This window comes from Rhopalosiphum padi, chromosome 4 (genome assembly GCF_020882245.1).
Source record: "Rhopalosiphum padi isolate XX-2018 chromosome 4, ASM2088224v1, whole genome shotgun sequence".
Classification (NCBI taxonomy): Eukaryota; Metazoa; Arthropoda; class Insecta; order Hemiptera; family Aphididae; genus Rhopalosiphum; species Rhopalosiphum padi.
The window spans coordinates 34,929,049-34,950,543 of record NC_083600.1 but is presented as its reverse complement, the minus strand read 5'-3'; the positions used below and the strand labels follow the sequence as shown (position 1 = coordinate 34,950,543).

At 29.8% G+C, this 21,495-nt stretch overlaps 1 protein-coding gene across 1 annotated transcript in view; it reads left to right on the top strand.

Annotated features, from left to right (window-relative positions):
* LOC132928869 (probable G-protein coupled receptor Mth-like 1) overlaps nt 1-21,495 on the top strand; it is a 35,870-nt gene that overhangs the window by 6,003 nt on the left and 8,372 nt on the right. Inside the window, 1 exon segment of the mRNA XM_060993799.1 lies at nt 21,117-21,195. Within this exon segment, the coding sequence (XP_060849782.1) occupies nt 21,117-21,195 (79 nt within the window).

The window sequence follows — 21,495 nt, the reverse complement described above, 5'->3', positions numbered from 1 at the left end:
ATATTTAACTAATCATTTTTATGCGTAAACACTAAAATGTGAATGCTAAACGGACATAAATAAAATATTTTAATATTTATTTTGTATATGTATGTTGTATGTAGTATACTAGTATCAGTATGCACAACTCCATTCATTCACGAGTAAAACGCTCGCAGCAATATTGTTGCATATACCTACTACCTATACCCATACACGTTTAGGTGCGCCCGTGTTGGTATTTTAACATATTGTAAACGTCGAAATAGATTGGAAGAGGATAATAATATAATATACGAAGACATAATATCAGCACAGTTGGCCGAGTTACAGAGAAATTCGATTTGAAAAAAGCAAAACCCAATTAATATATCGTAATATTATTATGTGTTTTGGTCAAGCATGCTGCGGAGTAAAAGTAATATTCTCGTTCATTTTTTTTCAATGCCGTTTAATACTCTATATAAGATAATAATATACGCATAATATAATACGTTATATATATATTATATATAGAACAATCATGGCACGCCTGTAATAAATAATAACGTTGTTACGAAGATATCAAATGTATAATAATATTGTACTACCATGAACTTGCTGCAGTTTGCAGTCCGTATAATACGTGCATAATATATTATTATTAAACGTGTATAATTTATATTGCATAATACGTATAGTACTATAATATAGTGTATAAGATTGTGTACTGCAAGAGCGTCTTTGGTTCTGTAATCTTTAATAGTTAACAAAACTGTTTAAGATAATTCGTTTAAGATTATAGCACATATTCTTGCAATAAAAATACGTTGTAACAATAACAACAAATTAATGTGTTATCGACAGCGACGACAGCTATCGTATATTCTTGTATATAAAACTATAATTTGTACATAGGTGTATGCGGTGTAAACGTACAATGTTAGACTCGCGAAACCGTGTAATACACTGAGCTGTGTATTATATAACTTATATATTATATATAATTTATAAATGAATCGTTAACTATACAAGCGATCCTATTTATGGCTGTACATAGAGGTTTTAAGAGTTAACGATGGTAGTCGGCAAACTCTCAAAAGAGCTGAGCCCGACTCTTCGATGTAATAGTTATGTTGGATTATTTTAAGCGTAAAGCAATTCGCGGTAGAATTCACTTTATATCCATGCAATATTTTACAAAACCTTCTGGGCATATTTGGTGCATTTCATATTTTTACATTTAAATTACAATTAAATATATCTTTATATATTATGCATACTTCCCAAATGTACACCGTGTGAGAGGGTCTCCAGTAGAGTTTCTCCACTTTACAATCAGAATTTAGCACGGAATCTCGCACAGTTTGTCATTAAGAGTATTTGTATTGAATTTATATATTATATTGATGAATAGTAGCAAAAATATAAAACAGTCGAAAGAAACCGAAGAGCGAGATTCCCAGCAAAAGGAAACCCACCGATCCGAATATTATTATAACATGACGCTTGAGTTTGCAGGTTGGACAGAAAAAAACAATTTTTAAACATAATCGATTTGGAACAATTATAATAATCCGAAACGACTTTTTTATCGGGTTCCGTTACGGCTGCGTGCCCCACGATTTGTCCTCGTCGCCTTGTACATACTTATAGGTACATTTATTGTATAATATACTGAACCACATCGGCACGCGCGCACGCCACTGTTTCCTGCGACGTTCCGAAAAACCTTCGGCCCAGTGGCGTCCGAAGTATTTCTTTTCAATATCATTCGTTTCCCAAGGTCTCTTTTCCGTCGTTGTTGTCGGCGTCGTCATAATATACTTGGTTGCCGTAGGCCATTTTATAGAATAGACGTTGTTTATGTGTCGTCTATATATTATATGTGTACTTCAGGGGAGATACGGTAGTCGAAATTCGTTCTGCACGGCGGCAATCGTGTTCTAGTAGGCAGTGTTATTCGTGTATAGGTATATAATACACGTAAAATAATAATAATAATACTTCGACTAGTCTACGGTTTATTCTTCCGCCACAATAACGATACGGATTTATTTTATATCTACCTATATATTAGTATATTACCTACGATTCAGTGCCGGGACGAGACGTGTACGTCTATGAAAAAACTCCATCATGACGTCGTGGTTCGTGTTTCCATCCACGGAACTCGTCTCGTCAATTTTTAAAATATATTTTCCAAGTCGCATATACCAACGTATATTATATAATATATTATTACCTACAGTATAATACATTTCTATGTACCTACGCATTTATATTTATTATACAATTAATAATTATATAACATTATATAGATGGGAGAAGCGCTTATAATCTATCTATTCGGTTTATTATAATACGATCGTGAAACAAAACAATAACAACAAAACAGAAAAATCGATTAAACGCGAATCGGACACGAGGAAATTCGCCGAACAAGACCTATCTGCCGGTGCGCAACGTCGTCGTCGTCGATGTGATATGGTAATTATACGGCGGCGGCGGCCTTGTAATAATGTACCTATTGCTCCGGCGAAGAATGCGGTGTAGAGTTGTGTGCACCGCCACCTCACACCTCGTGCACTCCGATCATCGCCCCTCCGACCGCGACCATAAATAATAATATTTCGAGTCGGCTACTACCAGATATTCATACTTCTATTGCTGTATACTTATTTTACACGTTTAGGTACAACCACTTTCAACGCTGCAAATTTGTTTCGCTAATTTTCCATCGGTTATAATATAATAACAATATATATATATATATATATATTATGTAGGTCGTAGGTACCTATAGCCATTTTATATACCCACATAATATATAGTACGTATATATGCGGTTAGGCGTATATAATATTTTGTATACATACAGTACGGTAAATGAAGGACGACGAGCAAAAAAAAAAAAAAGATCTACTCAACTACCTGATAGGCTGATAGCTACCGTATACGATACAAGAATGGCGAGATCAAACGGAAGAAAAACTGGCTTCCGTTGCGCGCACTTCAACAAAATAACACCTATAGATTATAGTTGGCGCGATGTGTGCTCAATGAATGTTTATTGTGGACTCACTGCTGTGTTATCTATAATAGTATATGTATATACCGCGGGACCTGAACACTAAGGATAAACGCATCAAAACGAAGACATTTTTAAGTCAATCACTACGTTTTTTCGAATCGTTGTTGTTTATCCCTGTTATTGATACCCCGTGGACTCCAATTTAATGTGATATATTTTATATAATTTTATAATCGTTGTATGTACTGTACCGTTATGGTGACTAATATTATTAAATTATATTAAAGCATGTCGTCAAACGTGTATCCGGAATTTAGAAATTTGGTCACCTATTTGTTTACACCGTATCTCCAATGATAAACGATCGCACAACAATCAGAGTGTAGATAGAAATTTCACTTTATTGCTATTTCTCACGCGCAATTAACTCCATTACTTACCACTCGTTGCTTATATTATCGATGTATTACCTATATGTATAATATATATAAATAGAAAATACGTGTTAACTAAAAACTTGTCCATGCAATTTTCGTCTCAATATATAAATAACGCATAATTTAATATTTTACATAATTTCCATAGTTGTTATATTTATTAATCTTTAAATATACTTTTTAAACATATAATTTCTTGCATTTTATTTTCACATATTTAACTAAAATGACTCATTAAAAAAAATGTAGAGAACACATTATTGAAGTTATGATGTATCGATTTGTATATTGTTTCAAAATAATTTCACATTTAATTAAATGCAGGTACATTTTTTTTTTAATGTTAAATTTCATTTATTATGTCAAATAATAATATAATATAAAACCGTGAATATGATAACGTTAAATCTTCTATAATTACAATTCTTGTAATGGATGATTATACTCTAAGATTACTTAAAAATCATAAAAAATCATTTTACATAAATGCGTTTTATCAATGTTCTGCGTGGATCTGGGAGGAAAAAAAATGTTGCGTTGAAAACATTTTAATAATCTTTATAAAAATGCGTATTATAAAGCTTTTAAAGTTTTATATCTTCAAAATATTGAAGTTTTAACACTACAGATCTTTTGAGAAATGTAGAAGAGTATAATACTGTTTAACTCCATGATCATTTATCAGAAATTATTGTTTCATTAGAATTTTTAAAATGACATTAGCCAAAATCGGTCACAATATACAATTTATTTGTTCTTATCCGTGTGCAAGGTATGTAAGACTCGACCAAAACAATAAGTATAACGTATCTCATACTCATAGGTATATTGTATATATATATATATATATATACAATTCGATAACTTTTGACAAACAACAATAGAAACATGTAATAATACAAGTATGTCTCATAATTTTGTTGTGCGTACGGCGTAAGCATACTGCAACGGTGTATAATATTAGTCGAGATAATAATATAATATTATATTATTACTTATGTATAATGTATACATAATGTAGTGTATTTGAGTGCTGTAGACTATACAATTCAACGCGAAAATGTTTGTTGGGATAAAAAAACGCCCCGACGCATTAAGTGACAAATGTCACGTTTATTATTATTGTACATAAAAGTCGCCGTGACGTCAAAGTTTGGTTTTTGGGCTAACGAATTGCAAAATATTATGGTGTATCGACGCATGCGTATGGTACGACCTCATAAGTCGTATTCGGCGTTCCGATACGTCCGTGTCTTACGGTAGTGTGCGATCGTCCGTCAGAGAAAACAGAACAGATCCTGCCCGGAAGTCCGCAAAGTACCTACCATATAGGCGTATATATTAGCCATGTAGGTACGTCGTGTTACGTTATTCATTGCGTTACATTGCAGTGGTTTGCAGCGGTTTGGTTAGCGTAAACACAGCGCTGATCGATTCAAAGCCATTTTTTTTTCATATACACTTACCTGCTTAACTTACGCAATAGACGGTAATTTTTTCACCGGTGTTTATACAATTATTTTCTTGTATATTTTTTTTCTTCATTTTTATCAATGAGTCGCGTGTTTTCGTAAGGTTTTATAATCGATTTGTCTACGTGTATATATTATATTATTATATAGCCGACCAGACACGACGGCTGACTCTCTCTCAGTGTTTATAGCCTCCTCTCTTCTTTCCCCACCTACCGTCCTCACATCGTACCACAATAATACGATATAGGTATATTATTATAAGAATAGGTACACATTATACATAGCCGCATAGGTGTATAATAATGCCCAGCCACATACACGTCTAATAAATAATAATCTGGCCGAACGCGCACTTTCACCCGCCGCGTTCCGGGAGGCCCCACCGCTGCCATCCGTTCGGTTCCTATATGACGTATATAAAATGATACATGCGAGTACCTATGTATGTGTGTGACTGTGTGTGGTGTGTTTATAGAATATGATAATATTATTGCTACGCGTACTTATATTAGTCGCTGTTAATAAAAAAAAAATAATTGTCATAACACATTAATACATCTAGACGGTTCGTATATTATATAGATGTACTTTTACTTACTATGCATAAATGTATAATATAAGGTCCATTTGTTATGCTAATCAAATCTATACTTAGTACATGTTCAGATAACACCATTATTACCTACATTATGTGTTATTAAATTATATAATCAACCGTTATACTGTATTGTAACACCTATTTGTTTTATCTGCGGAAGTGCAATACAAGTGTATTTACCTGTAATAGGTACTATGCGATGATTTTACGGAGAAAATGCGATTTTCGCGGTTATCATCCGATGCTCTGTACTTCGCAAATGATAACGAACGGTTTTCTAGAAATTGCGATAAAACTCGGATAGGTATTATAGGTTGGTGCGTGTTTGCTACAAGGTAAATTGTTTTTAACACAACGATCGCCCGACTCAAAACTTTAATAATCCTATATTTTTATTTTTATTTAATGAAATCTTAATTTAATATACTCACGTACGACAAGTCCCTTATAACAATAACTTAAAATATAATATTAGTAAGAATAACATTATCTGTACAGTATTAATCATAGAATACTTGTAGACAATAATATGATAATATGTTTATTGTTTTATGATGGATTTTAGCGATGAGATACCCGTGTAAAAATAGCATCAAGATTATTATGTCATCGCCATTAATTTTATAGTGAATAATTAATATTATGTTTAATTTAATTATTTTTTATATGATGCCCATATGTGAGACTGAATGTCTATTTGGTTTAGAAAAATAATTGTTAGGATTTTGAATCGTGTAGGCAAGTGATATTCGATTGTCAAAACACCTTCACAATTAGTTTTACACGTGGTATTTTATGGAGTTTCAATAAATAATACTTTATTTTTTATTTAATTATTTTTTTTTATTGTTCAAGAAGATAATGGGCCCCGCTGAACATGTTCGTGTGGGGGCCCACGAGTTCACAATTTAAAATATAAATTCAATAATTACTAAGTATAAAATTAAAAGATTACAATTTGCAATAAATATTTTCACATAATTATATGTATAGGTACATAGGTACCTTTTCGTTTTTTTTGTTACAAAAACAATATTTTAATTTTTGACTATTGTAAAATAATAGTTGGTAAGTAATTAGTAATTACTAGTTACATAATATGCTTAATTTATTCGGTTGCCCTGAAAACGAATAAATGTATTTGGAATTTTAATCATTAGTAAAAATCATTAAACAGAAAAATCGTAAATCAAATATTATTTATTTTGGTTAAAGCTAATCATATAATTCAATTGTTCTAAATACGTTATTATCCGACCATGTGATAAAATATAGTGTATATAAATCATCAATCAACTACCATTTACAACTAGGTATAAGAAATTCGTCTATGGGTTTTTTTATATAATGAGTCATAGAGTCATTCAAAGCTGTGACCTATATATTATAGAACTGTCAGTGTGTACCGTAGTTACTTCAATACTTAAGAATAAAATATTATATAAATCATGAGATCAAATGTCATAATGGGTAATGTGTATCTATTACTATTTACTAACTTACTTAATTGTTTAGAATCTTGTTAGTATATAAATCCATCACATCTATTAAAATATTTTACTGCCTGATACATTTACATTGACTTACGTATTCATTGAAATTTGTATTTAAATAGTTTTCAACAAGATAAACATTTTTTTTTTTTAAACAAATTTTTGTTGTTATGATACAATCTATGAACTATAAAAATATTTAACTGACTTAAGACTACAGTCAAAAATATTATCTAAGTGATTATTTTAATTTATCAGATTTTTTTTTTAAAGTATTTATTAATAATAGTTTACATTTTAGTTATTTTTAGCATTTTTAAAATGTCGATTATGTAATATTTTTTTATAAAATGTTTTGTTTATTGTATTTTTATGTTTCTTAAACAATGAGTATGCTTACAAGAAATTAATTGTCTTTGATCAGTTTACAGTTTTAAACATATCTTATGAGCCATACACAATGACATCGATACATATATCATTCACGTTCGTGTGTACAACTCGTAATTTAGTTTTTTTTTTATAAATTCATCATCATTCTCCATTGTTTGATAAGATGTTTAATATAAGCAAGAACCCAAGAACAATAAAATGTGGCATATATTCTATAATAATTATACTGCATTTGTCGTTCATGACAGATTCTGTTTAAGCACATCGATAAGCAATACTATTTGTATGAAACTAAATTGGTTTAACTATCTGATATACAAACACACACAGTTAAATAAATATAATATTATAAATTTAATAATGTATCAAGTCACGCTTAATGCCTATTGAATATGTGGTAACTCTTTAGTTTCGTATTCGTCACACGTTTATACACACACACACACAACGGTAATAGATTTTAGTACTCCGAAATTCTTTTCTCCGGGATAGAAGTTAATAATAATATTATAATGTCACGATGCTGTTAATTTTCTATGTAAAAATACAGCTAGATTTAATGGCGACAGCTATGTTACATTATTATCACGACAGCGCGATCAAATCCCATTAAACCGAACCATACACTTAAATAATGTACGTTTGCTATAAATCGGTGCGATTAGTGTGATCCGCTGTACATAGTAGGTTACCTATAAATATAAAAATTGACAGATTCCGTGTATAGAACTCGCGTGAGTTTATGTTGCAGTAAACGAAGCCGCCGCGCCGTCGTGTTTCTTGCCGAATTTCTATTTGCGGTTTGAGACGGATCATTATCCGTTCGCTCACTGCATACTATTATAACATCGCTGCAGCGCGTAATAAATAGGAAGAGGTTTTCAAAATGTTCAACTAGATTATTATAGTAATGAGTGACAAAAATATTATAATTTAGATTTCAGATCGATTTCGATTTCACAGCATAGTATAATTACTATATATAGTATATAATAGGAGAGCAAAAAAAAAACAAAATTTAATTTTAAAGTATGTATTAAACGCTCTTTAATCTATAATATAGTTATAGAGTTGTATACAAAATAAAATATAAAATTGATGATGGACATATTATGTAGTACGGACTATATTGATTTTTCGAGTAAAACTCTTTGTTTAATCGATACAAATTTGTACGAAAATCAAGTCGTGATGATATTTTAGACAATAACAAAAACAAAATTTCACTGGATGAACGTTCACGTGATTAATTATTATTATTATACTCGTAAGCGTGAATTTATATTATTATTATATGGTACATGATGACCGCACGTTCAGTATATGATCCTGCCACTGCGGTCAAACGAGAGCGTCCGTTATTTTTAAACATATTCTGTTCTTCCCGCCGTCACCAAGACGGTGCACAGAGTCGGACATCTCTGAGTATTTTATATATACAATGTACCATAGTACCATACAACAGCATCATCACTATTGGCCATGTTGTAAATATGCGTATATAATGATTATATAAACGTATAATGTATATATATAAATATAGCTTATACGTATGTGCGATGTATCAAAAAGAACTGCGGCGCTAATATTATCATAATATTTTATTATTCGTTCGGATGACGATTTGGCGATTTATGAGAAGCTTGAAAATCTGCCCGGACTTTGTTTCCTGCCAAAATTCACTGCAAAGTGCAAACCACTGCTCTTTTATATATTATACGATATTAATATATTATTATGTCCGCGTAATATTTTTAGAAAATCATCTCTACGGCAATATATATATATATATATTTATATTATTATATCCCGAGAATTTTTAATTTTTATACGATAATATTATATACGCATTGCGTGTATACGGTGCGACCACGCGACTATATTATATAGTTAAAATGCTGCGCCTTCGCAAACGTATAATACGTTTCCACAATATTATTTTTAATTACGCAATACTCCTTCTTAGTGGTAGACCATTGTTGGTTTCTGGTTGAAACGAGATATAAATCATGGGCAATAGAAATGTATAATAAATATTTTACTATAATAGATGATAGGATCTATATTCTATAGATAGAATATAGATATTTCTATATTCTAAAACCGACATAAACTGTTTTAATAAATTGATTCAATAATCGGCAAACTGAAATCGCTTTGTTTATGTAGAGTTTTTCGAAGGTTTTTTCCATATGTCCGTATATATGTACGTATATAACTATATAAGTATACCTGTTCTGCGAGAAGAAATCAAGTAATGTTTCAAACTGTTTTGTCCTATATATAAGTTATATGATAATACTGAACACGCAACGACTATATGATATTTTCGTCGTTTGTTCTCATTCTCCTCATCGGTTGACTAAATAGATTCGATGTGGTGTACAGCAATCAAAATGTTGAGCTTCTAGTGGAAAAAAATTGTAGACTTTTGTCCTGTATAGTCATACGCAAACACGTGATTTAAATATTTAATGCGCATTAAAAATGCATTCATATATACGTATATGCAATTTTCTCTGATAAACTAACTACCAAATTAAGTTATTAAGGAATTAAGGGGGGTAATATTTGTTTGTATATTTTGTTTTTAGTTTGGTATCGAGAGCGATTATTGTGTTATAAATTCGTATAATATAAACATTTACTTTTAACGGACTATATTACATAATATATGTATAGTCGTAAAATACATAATAATATATTGTACTAGTGATGTTTAATAATAAAGCCGCAGGAGTAATTAAAGGGATTTATTTAATTTTTAAATACACAATTGACCTTTAACGTCATAATTTATATAAGTTAAAAAAAAAAGTTGTCTAATGAAATCTAAGGTTCATTTGATGATGCATTTCTCCGTTTACACTTTTGGCAATAGTCGCATAGTCGCTGGTTACTAAGTCGAAACGTTTTCCTGGACCACTTTTGAATATTTATATACATAATACATCAAGAAAAACTATGTCGACGAACAATATATAATAATCACAATAAATATATTTATATTATAATATATTACCACGACGACGCGCGACGGCGACAATAATGAAATATTCTGGCGGAAAGAGGTGCAATTTGTCGTCGGCCGCGTAATTCGTGTACCGCGGGGGCTCCGCGCACTATTGTTTTCCCGATGCCCACGCGACTGTTGCGGTTGACGCCGACTACCGCGACTATGACATTATTATTATTATTGTTGTTATTGTGTTGTGTGCGTGGTGTGTATATGACGATTTTTCTCTTCGTTTTCGGCGACCACCCACTACCGACGAACGCTGACACCGTTGAAATCGTAGCTAAAAAAAACATGCCTACGCGTATATTATGCCCTTGATATACCTTAGTTGTATTAGGCACACCGCGATCGGAAGCAAAGAAGAAAAAAATGAAAATCTTACAATAATTAAATTCGCACTTATACTTGAATTCACTTCTGTTACGGCGATAGGTGTAGTTATATTCGAGTAAAACGGCAAATACTTTTGATTTTGATTTTATTTTTTCGTGTCTATACTGTTTTATTCCGATCACTGTGCTGATGTTATGTATTTAAAAAATAATGCAATAAGTATGTTCTTTACTTTACCTGCTCATAGATCTCGGTGATTGTGATGTTATATACATATGCGCAGAAAAGAATTTATGCTGTATTAATATAATAAATCGTTGTCGGTTTATAATTTATTTACAAATTATTCTTAAATAATGTAAAAAATCTAAGTACTTGAACATATAATATGGTCTTTAAATGCTGTTAACAATTCTAAAAATCAGAATTTTAATAAATGCATTATTAAAGGATAAAAGAATGAACATAGAACATACTCGGTGAATCACTCCGCAGTATAAATAATAAATATAATATTATAATGTACCTATGTATAAAAACTAAGAAGTGACAACTTTTTGAATTCTTTCAGGTATTTCTTTTGTTTTGTTTTATATTTTCTATTTATTATATTATACTATTGTTAATTCTAAATAAAAGATGGCGGTACCTACTGTTATAAATAATTTTTCAATTTTTTACTATTCTGAGTGTCACTGCAGCATATATGACTTACACTAATAGTCTACAATAAATCAGTTTTATATCTCTTTTCATTATTATAAATAATTAAATCAATTGAAAACGTGTTTTAATAAAAATATCCACCATAATTTTTCTTTAAATGTTCAATAATGAGTTTTTAATTTTTATATAAAATTTAAAAAATTACTTAATTTAAACTGTTTTTTTGATTTATTATTATTATTTTTTTTTAATGCATTTATAATGTGCATAATTAGTAATTATCTTATGTATCTTTGGATACCCTATTATTGTATGGTAACATTAGGTCACTAAGACACACTTAAACAATATAGTAGCAGGTATATTGTTTCGTGTAAATCGTTCGTTCATATCAAAGCTATTATACTGTACAATTAAAACTATATTAAATCAATAACTATTGGAAATAATATTTTGGCGCGAATTGTATTACAAATGCATGCGCGTGCGTATTGTATGACTTGAATATGATAAATGTAATAATATTTCGCATGTGTGACTTTGAAAAAAAAACAATTCGCAAAACCACCAGCTGATGCAGAGGTTTTCGACCTCAAACCACGATCACAGTTGAACCTGTATTTTACGCGTGATCATTGACATTTAGTATTATAAAACACTGTGCCGCTACAATTAGTGTAGAATAATGTACAATGCGGACGCGTTACTAATAATAATATTATTTTATGTAATGATTTTTTCCAAAAATGTGGATCAGTTGACCATATACTTGAAATCATTCAATTCGTGGGTTATATTATAGTTCATAGGCGGTATAATAACAGTAATAATAAGGTTTGCGACATGTCGCATTTATATTTTTAAATGTTATTGTATTTATTACTATAGTAATATATATATATATATATATATAAATTGTTGACCGGTTGACCTTTATACATAGTATCATAAATCTTAATAGTCAATAATAAAATAAAATAATGCAAGATTAAATGTCATAACATTTTGTCGTCAACATTTAACCAAACGCGATCTACATAACACTATAATATATATTGTATTACAATAATATCGTGCGATTTCTGACGATAGAATTGGTTGCAGAACGGTTTTCGGCAGGAAAAGAAAAAAAACACAGAAATACGCATCAGTGCTCTCGTTTATATATATGTATCAACTATCAAGTCAGTGGCGTGCGGTGATATTTTATATTGGGTGTAAGCGTTAAAATAAAACTTCAAATTAAATCTTAAGCATTCAGTATAGACCTTTCAACCATCATGTAAAAACGTGGATATCCCCTTCTACCGCAACGTCCGCAACAGGTCATTCTTTTAATAACGATACGGGCCTGACAATCTAAATTATGAGCGCTTTTGTAAAGAAATTGCATACACAAAAATTTAATTTAATTTCTTTCGAAAAAACCTGATAAATTCTTTTAAATTGAATACTCATATAAAAATTAATAAATGATAGACATTTTAATTTATAAGTAGCATTGTCATTTAACATAATAAGTTTTAAATTTTTTATTCTTCCCTTTTTGACCGGACATGCGTCACTTACCCAGCTTGCTCATCTGGTCCTAGATCATATACATATCTAAGCCCTGACCACACAGTGCTGGTATCAATGGATTTTCGAGGAGGGTTTTCAATTCAATAACAAGTTGCTGTTACTCATATCTAAATGTATTTTATTAAAACATAAGTTTATTATAATAGGGATTCATTAAATTAACTGAAAATACTTGAAAACCTCATCACGAATTCAATAATATGAATATTATGTTCATTAGAAAACTGGTTTATTTTTATCACATTGGAAACGATTTGTTCACATTTTTAAGTTAGTAATTCAATTTCGAATACGCTTCAAATTTCGATGTTCTTAAACAAGATTCACAATAGTGTGTGTGTTTTTTTTAACCTTGTAAAATCGACAGTGGTCTAACAACCTGTATGTTTTACGACGAAACTCATTCAAATTCTGCAATGTGCCATTCTCGGTTTAAATCTGAAGTTAAAATCATATCATATATTATATACCACATGTGACGGCTGCTGCATGTTCATTCAGTATGTATGCGTACATATTGTAAAATGTATATATGTATTTTATATATAAAATATTTGTATCTACATCGGCCATATCATATACTTGAAGTATATTTTTTAACATGATGTTCCACAGATACTATAGACTTGCAAAAAAACGTCTTATTGGGACCGTGGCCGTAAAAAATTAATCTATAAGTTGATTATGGTTTCACAGGAAATATTCCATAAAATATTAAACAACCACCATCACATCCACCACCACCACGTACATTCAGTCGAACCACAGGCCGCAAATTTAATACATACATATATTTTTATATATGCATACAATATACATTAAATGTGTACTCACGTCCACGTGTATGTATGTTACTGAACTAAAATCTCTTGAAAAATCCACGGTAGCCTGCTTGTCTCTCAAAACACTATACAACATTGGAACTCATTTTTTTTTTATTATTTCGGTTGATTTAATATTGAACAATTTATATTTGCATAATATGTATTACCCGTACACTTGCAGTAAAGTTAAAAACTCAAAAACGTCTGTTTAGTTCGAAATCTTTTAAACGTATGTTAGATTGGAAGGGAAACAAATTTCCAAAGATATAGGTAGGTATAATATGATTTGTCTAGCCTATATTAACATTATTAACAGTATGCGTTGAATGTAGACGTTAACATATAGGTATATATAATATTTAATTTTAACGCATATATACATAAAACTTTTTTTCTTAATATTGACTACACATTAATTCGCATCAAAAAGAAAACATAGCAAACAACGTTTTAGAAATCCGCTACACTTCAGAAGCTTTTACTTAGGTGCGTTTGCTTATCACAAATGGAATAATAGGTTTTATGTCGTTTTTCCATCGTGATTTCGACAGTTGCACGTCCACGTCGTCAACCAGAGAGGGTTTATGTGTATGAAGCACTGTACATATATTATATATATATATATATAAGTGTCAGCGACGGTTCACAACCGACAATGGAAACCAGTTAACCGATAAGACGACGTGTTGAGCACACGTGTCGCAATGCGTCGTACGTACGCCACGCTGTGTGCCCTAATGAGGAGACTCGGATATATAATATTATATGTGTTCCCCCGTCTTTTGTATTATATACAGGATGATTCATCAAGCATGTTCACCCCCTTTTTCTTCAATAATGCAATTATTTCAAAATCTAATTTTTTTGTAATTTTTTAAATATAGGTAGACTTAGATATCATCATACATATTTTAAAATTTTGAAATTGTTTATATTATATTTCGAAGAAGCGTTCTGCGTCCTGCGGACTGTAGGGATATAAATTTCTGTTTTTTACTTCTGTAAATTGTTTAGCGGATAATTTCTAAACAAATTTCAGCGTATCAAAATCAAAATTTAAACAGGTAGTTTTTGAATTATTTAACTTTGTGTACTAATATCAATGTGTTTAGAAGATGAGAACTATAGTTATTTTAAAATGTTAATTTATGACATGTTAATCTATCAATATTTATAATTTGTAGAACTATTTTTAATGACTATTATTATTAGAATAAACCTTATAGCAAACGAAAAATTATTCGTTCAAAATTTGAATTAGATCCGTCAACTTTAAAAAAAATTAAAATTGTCTATTGCTTTACATGTAATATGTAAAAAGCGTGTTCTCATTTGAATAACAAAAGTTTGTATCTCTACAGGATACTATTTCAATAATACAAAAAATCTCAAAAATTTGAAAATTTAAATTTATTTAAAAATTTCAAGTATCTTAATTGGAATAAATTTATTGTTTATCGAAAAAATAGTAGTGAACATGCTTGATGAATTATTTTGTATAACAATAAAATAACTAATAAGTGTTTGTGTGTGTGTCTACATTGCAGAGTATATATTATAATATACAGAAGACGTTTTTCTAAAATTATTAGATACCGGATATCGTGAGTATAGGCTGTACGGTATAGGTCGCGAGTTTGAAAAAGTAAAAAAATCTTGAAACTAGGAAAGGTATTATTATGGAGACGTAGAGAACGACATGAATACGACGGAATGTTAGTGAATTGTTGCAGCAGGCGATGACGACGATATCCGATGACATATTGCCGTGTACCGGTCGGTTCACTATTGCGCGTTTGATATAAGACGTAATACTGCGAGGAATTAAAAAGTCGACCGAGAGTTTTCTAGTTTTTTGAAGAATAAATGCGTATATCATTAGTCAACTCTGTGGACTGTGTCATCATTTGTTTAATGCATTTGGACTCATGCGTGGGATTGTGGGAATAATAATAAAAATAATATAACAAACGGATTTATTTTTCCTCTTCCACGTGATATTATGATGTCGAGAGATGCAATTCATCACGAGTGTAATATTTTAAGCCGAAAACCTCGGCTTAATACTTATACATCAAAAAACCAAATCTAACCACTGCGCGATATATTCTTAATAATTTAAAGAGGTGTCGGATTACAACCGTACGGAGTGTTACACCGAAAATGTCAACATTTTATTTTTCTCATTACAATACTCGACTTATCTAAGTAATATTGTTAAAACCACTGAGGATTATCGTGTTATCGTATATTTTACAGTTTCACTTGAATTGCAGTTTTCTATTGATAATAATGCTTTTAGATTACTGTAAATGCACATTTAATATAATACGTCATTTTTCTTTTGTCCCACTCAATCATTGTTATACCAAAATATTTCGTACTTTTCTACTGTCGTACAGTTGACTTTAAAAATGTTCGCACTTAACGGGAGTCTGCATAATATAGAATTTCTTAGTACCTATCTATCGCTTCTCAGAAACATATTGTTTTTTTCTATCAGTCGACCAGCATAATATTAATTTAATATGTTTGTATCCTACCATTGTAATACATCTATAGTATTTCTTAGATTAAGTATCATGTATTTGAAGTTGTTAACATATTGTGCTAAATTATGTAAGTATGTAAAATATATCTCGAATAATAATTATGGTACTTCGTTAAAAGGGTTTTTTAGGCGCATATTTGATAAATAATATATTTTTCTCGATTTATCTTTTGCTTTACATTGGTAACAGGGCGTATAGGTACCTACTAATATAATATATTATAACATTTATAACCAGCTATAATGGCCATTGGAAATTATATTGTTATGCAATGCGATCAATTCGAAACGCTACTTTTGTGAGCTAGCACCTTTTTGGAATTATATATAAATTGTACGTTTTCAATATTATTATCCTCCATCACACAGAAGCCCCCGTTAACAGTACGTTAAAGCCCACGGTTATCCTTGGTTATCCCACAATGGGGGGTAATTCGGATTTGTGCCCACACACATGCATCTTATTATGTGAGTAGTTAAGGCCAGTGCATGTAAATATAAATGAAATCCAATCGAAGTATTGAACCGAAACACGTTTGCGTGAATATTATTAGGGGATGGATATTCTTGATTGCGCCGAACATACCGTTATAAATTGACAATATATACGACCGTATTTTGTGTTTGAGAGACCTTCTTAAATTGCTATGGTGGCGTGAAAAATTCGTATTTTGCAGCTATATTATAATTTTAACAATAAATAGTAGATAAATAACCGTTATACAAATAATACCAGAAAATAAATTCTTTGTAATAAATACTACACAATATGAACCCTTATAAGAAAACTAGTGGAATTGTATTATTATAAAATATAAATGTATAACCAAGTACCAACTTGTATCTAAACTCTATATAATATACCATATTGTAAAATGTATATTATATATATTATTCACAGCACGTCTCTTTCGAAAGTTATATGAAAATTCGATGTATCTTCCCGATAAGATGTTCTTTCTTCAAAACCAATAAGGTCTCTATTATATGTTAAAGTATAAAAATAAATCATTCAATTAGACAGACCAAAGAGCTAGATAGTAGATACTAGATACTAGATATATCGTATGTATAGTGTATACTGTATACAATATATTAAATACGCATAATATAGATAAAACAAAGATGATGTTTTTTTAGATAACCGTACGATCTTAAATGTTTTGTGAATCTCTATTCTCCAACGCAAATTATATCAAGACGTTAAAAACAAAATGTTTCTATCATTCAATCATTGTCATAACTACACTTAGTAGGCGGTAATCTACAGTGGTGTAGGCGACGAATCGTATAGTTTGTTATAATAATATTATGATATGATGACATAAAATAAAAATAATTATATATCTTTATAAAATATACATTGAATGTCACTTTTTAGAAAATACAGGGCTGAAAGATCGAAACATTAATCAGAATAGTTATTAAGTGCATTCCTCCTCTTATAAATCTTAAGTTGGAAATCTAAATTAAAAATTATAACCCTTAGCTTAAGCTTGACTTATTTTTACCTTATCCTTACCATAGCCAATTTATTAAAATATTGTTTTTTTTATTTAATCTCATGCGTATGATATCTCTATATGGACTATGTTTGTCATACTTATTTGTATTATACTTTTAGAAATGCACAGAAATACTCGTCATGGTAGGCAATAAACAAACTTAATTTTAGTTAATTATTATCAATGATATTTTTTCCTTGTCGGTGAATTTCTCTACTTGGCTGTAAAAATAGAAGCAGAGTTAAAATGTATAGAATGATACAAATATGTTAGGCTACTGGCGGAGTATTTTAATATTTAAAAACTGTAGATACTGCAGATATCTATCCACACATATTTCTTTTGTAAGCAAATAAATGATATGATTTGATGTTGTTCTGACCGTATTGAATTCTTCCAAACATAATATTATTTTCTTTAGTTATATGATGTTTACATATAACTATGCAAGTACCTATATATGTATGCAAGTCGCGTTGTGCGTGGCGTTTAATATCCAAACAGTCGCATTGTACCTATATAGTATAACACTACCACTATATTATTATCAGTCTTATTTTTTTTATAATTATATGCGTACACTATTGTTTCCAACACTTGCACGTTTTCGTTAATGAAGCCAGTTTTTTTTTATCGCAGTAAAAATCGCAGACATAGGTACCTTTACGAGGCTACGACGTGCATAACGGATCGGAATTAATTATATACCACTTTCCTTGCAATACATGACTTAGGTATAATATCTATTACTTACATTTTAATCATCGGCTATTCTTTTTCTTTTTAAACGGTTTTATTTCAATACTTTTAATATTATGTATTATATTTATTAGTATAAGACTTTCATGACTCATTTTTTGTTTATTGGCTATTATATTATATTCTTATCTTTCTTCTAATTTTAGAGACTGCATAAGTGCCTAAATTTCATTCGAAAATTATTATTTAGATATTATGATATAACATTCGTGTGTACGCTAAAACCAGTTCTTAATATGTAAATATTGTGATGTGTACTAAGTACGGCCCCCAGCTAAAAAATGATTAGAATTTAAAAAAACAGATTATTTAAATTATTTTTACTCGTTTTTCTTTTCATCGGTATTCTGTGGAAGACCGCGTGTGATAGATAAAATTATAAATTAAAGTTTAAATAAAATTTAAGAACGTTGGTTTTTTCATCATGACATGTCTAAATTAACTTTCGCCGTAGTTTGTGTTGTGTATTTGTATATTTAAATATGTATATAATATCAAATAAAGTGAAAATTGGAGAATATTATGTAAAACAAAACATTTGCATTAGTTTTAATAAAACAACAGATTTAAAATTAAATATTATTCTTGTTTTTAATATCATTTGTTACGCATTTGTTTTTTTCAATTTTTTTTAAGTATTTTCATAGTAAATAGTTTGTTTAAAATTAAGTTTAAATTATTGTACGTAATACACATGTCCTATAAGTGATGTTGTAAATTAATATAGGTGTCTACTTACATGTTACGTACATAAATTCAAGGAAAATTTCATAAATAATGAGTCCGCCCTTGAATTTTTTTAAATAGAACTTGTTAATATATTCGCAAATGAGCCTTAGTGTCGTTCTACTTGACTATTCATTAAGAGTTACATTTTTATAGAGCGTTTATGCATCATGTGACAGAACTTGCGTATATATTTATTCTATAATAATATTTCCCTATAGAAATTCATACGAAACAATCGTATGGATACATATTTTATGCGCAGTATAGTAACTTCAATTGTTTTGTTCGCACCTCTTTTGCAAAAAGTAAAAATGATGAATTATCGTGACAACGGTTATTGTTTTTCAACTATAGTTGACCGAGTTTCATATTGCAGCAATGCGTATCTATAAGATATACCTGCATCCTGCATAGACAACTGTCTAGCTTCCGGCTTTTCCCCTGGAGAATCCTACGTATGAAAACAGAAAACCTACTTTCATCAATTAGCACAGATTTAAAGACAATAAAAATACTGTTTTATTCTTATGTATCTATAAAAAGTTTGAACGCTACACACTATTATAATATTGCCTTTTCCGTGGTCTTTCTTAAGTTTGTCTATTTCGTATACTATTATGATCGACCATGCATAACGGATACTGCATTCCACCGGGTAATATATACAACTATACCAATGCATGTATATTATGATGTAGGTATGTTCATATTATCACGGTGTCGGTAGTATAAAACAAATGATCGATTAAATAATTTATTATCCTCGACGAGTTCTATTCTTGATTAAATATAACTATATAGCTTTCTTAACACCGATAGAAAACTAATTTTCATATGATTTATATATAAATTACAGCGAGTTCTAAAGTGTGTACAATAATATTTATCTGACGCAGATTAATTATTATATTGTTATATATAGGTAGCAGCTTTATTAATTACTAATATAATGACAATAACTGATTACGTAATATATATTATGAACAAATTAATTCAATTTTTAATTGCGGGTGCCAACTTTTATTTCTCGTAACGGCAATGATGAAAAACAAGAAGATAGTATAATTCTTATAATAATATGTTGTCTTGGTTTCATGTTTCTGTGGTAAAATATAATATTGTCAATATCTAATAACAATCTGCAACTATAAAGTGATAATGCGGGTGATATATATTTTATAATACATGCGATCATGGACGATATCTGCAGCAACAGTATAGAACGATCACTTGTAATTAACTCTAAATTTGATGTTATATTCTACTGTGTATTTTTACTCAAAGTGGTTCAATTAATACTCTTTTAGGATACATATATATAAATATTTATAACATAAAATTATTAACGAGTTAAAATACAAACTTTTTTTTAATATTCACCATAAATCTGCAATTTACTTCGGTGTAAAAAATTTCTTAAAATCAACAATATAAGTGTAAAAAGGGATAATTCACATCACTTAAATTATTGTAAGAAAAAAAACTAATTTACAATGTTCTCTTGTATGTCATCCTTTATTCTATGTAGTCTTTATTATTTACATAGTATACCTACCTATTATACAATTTGTTAAAAACCCATTAACAGAAATAATTTTTAGATATAACTATATCAATACCAACTATATAACCCCATACACTTACTCTAAATTATTATTTTAATTTCCATTAGTATAAATATATATATATATATATTAATCGGTGTTCCATCTTATTAAAATATTTAACTCAGTATAACTAATTTTTATATTTTTGTTTCAGCCATTGTAATGCATTTTGTCTTTCTGGCGGCGTTTTTCTGGCTCAACACGATGTGTTTCAATATATGGTGGACGTTTAGGTGAGTCTAAATGAATATAATATTACAAACCATCATATTATTATTATTATTGTGCGTGTGTGAGTGCATTTCTACGTTAAATGAGATAAGGAGTCATTTCACGGTATAATCACATTAATAGGACGGTAAAAAATAATTCAAAAGTTTAAATCGAAAAGGAAGATGATAAGTGTTGTTTTACCGACAAGAACGAGTACCACTAATTTCACCATCATTTCTGGGCGTGATAATTTATGTCATATATATTATACACGTATACAATAGTATCCCGAGGATATATGTGCGGACCTCGTATTTTAC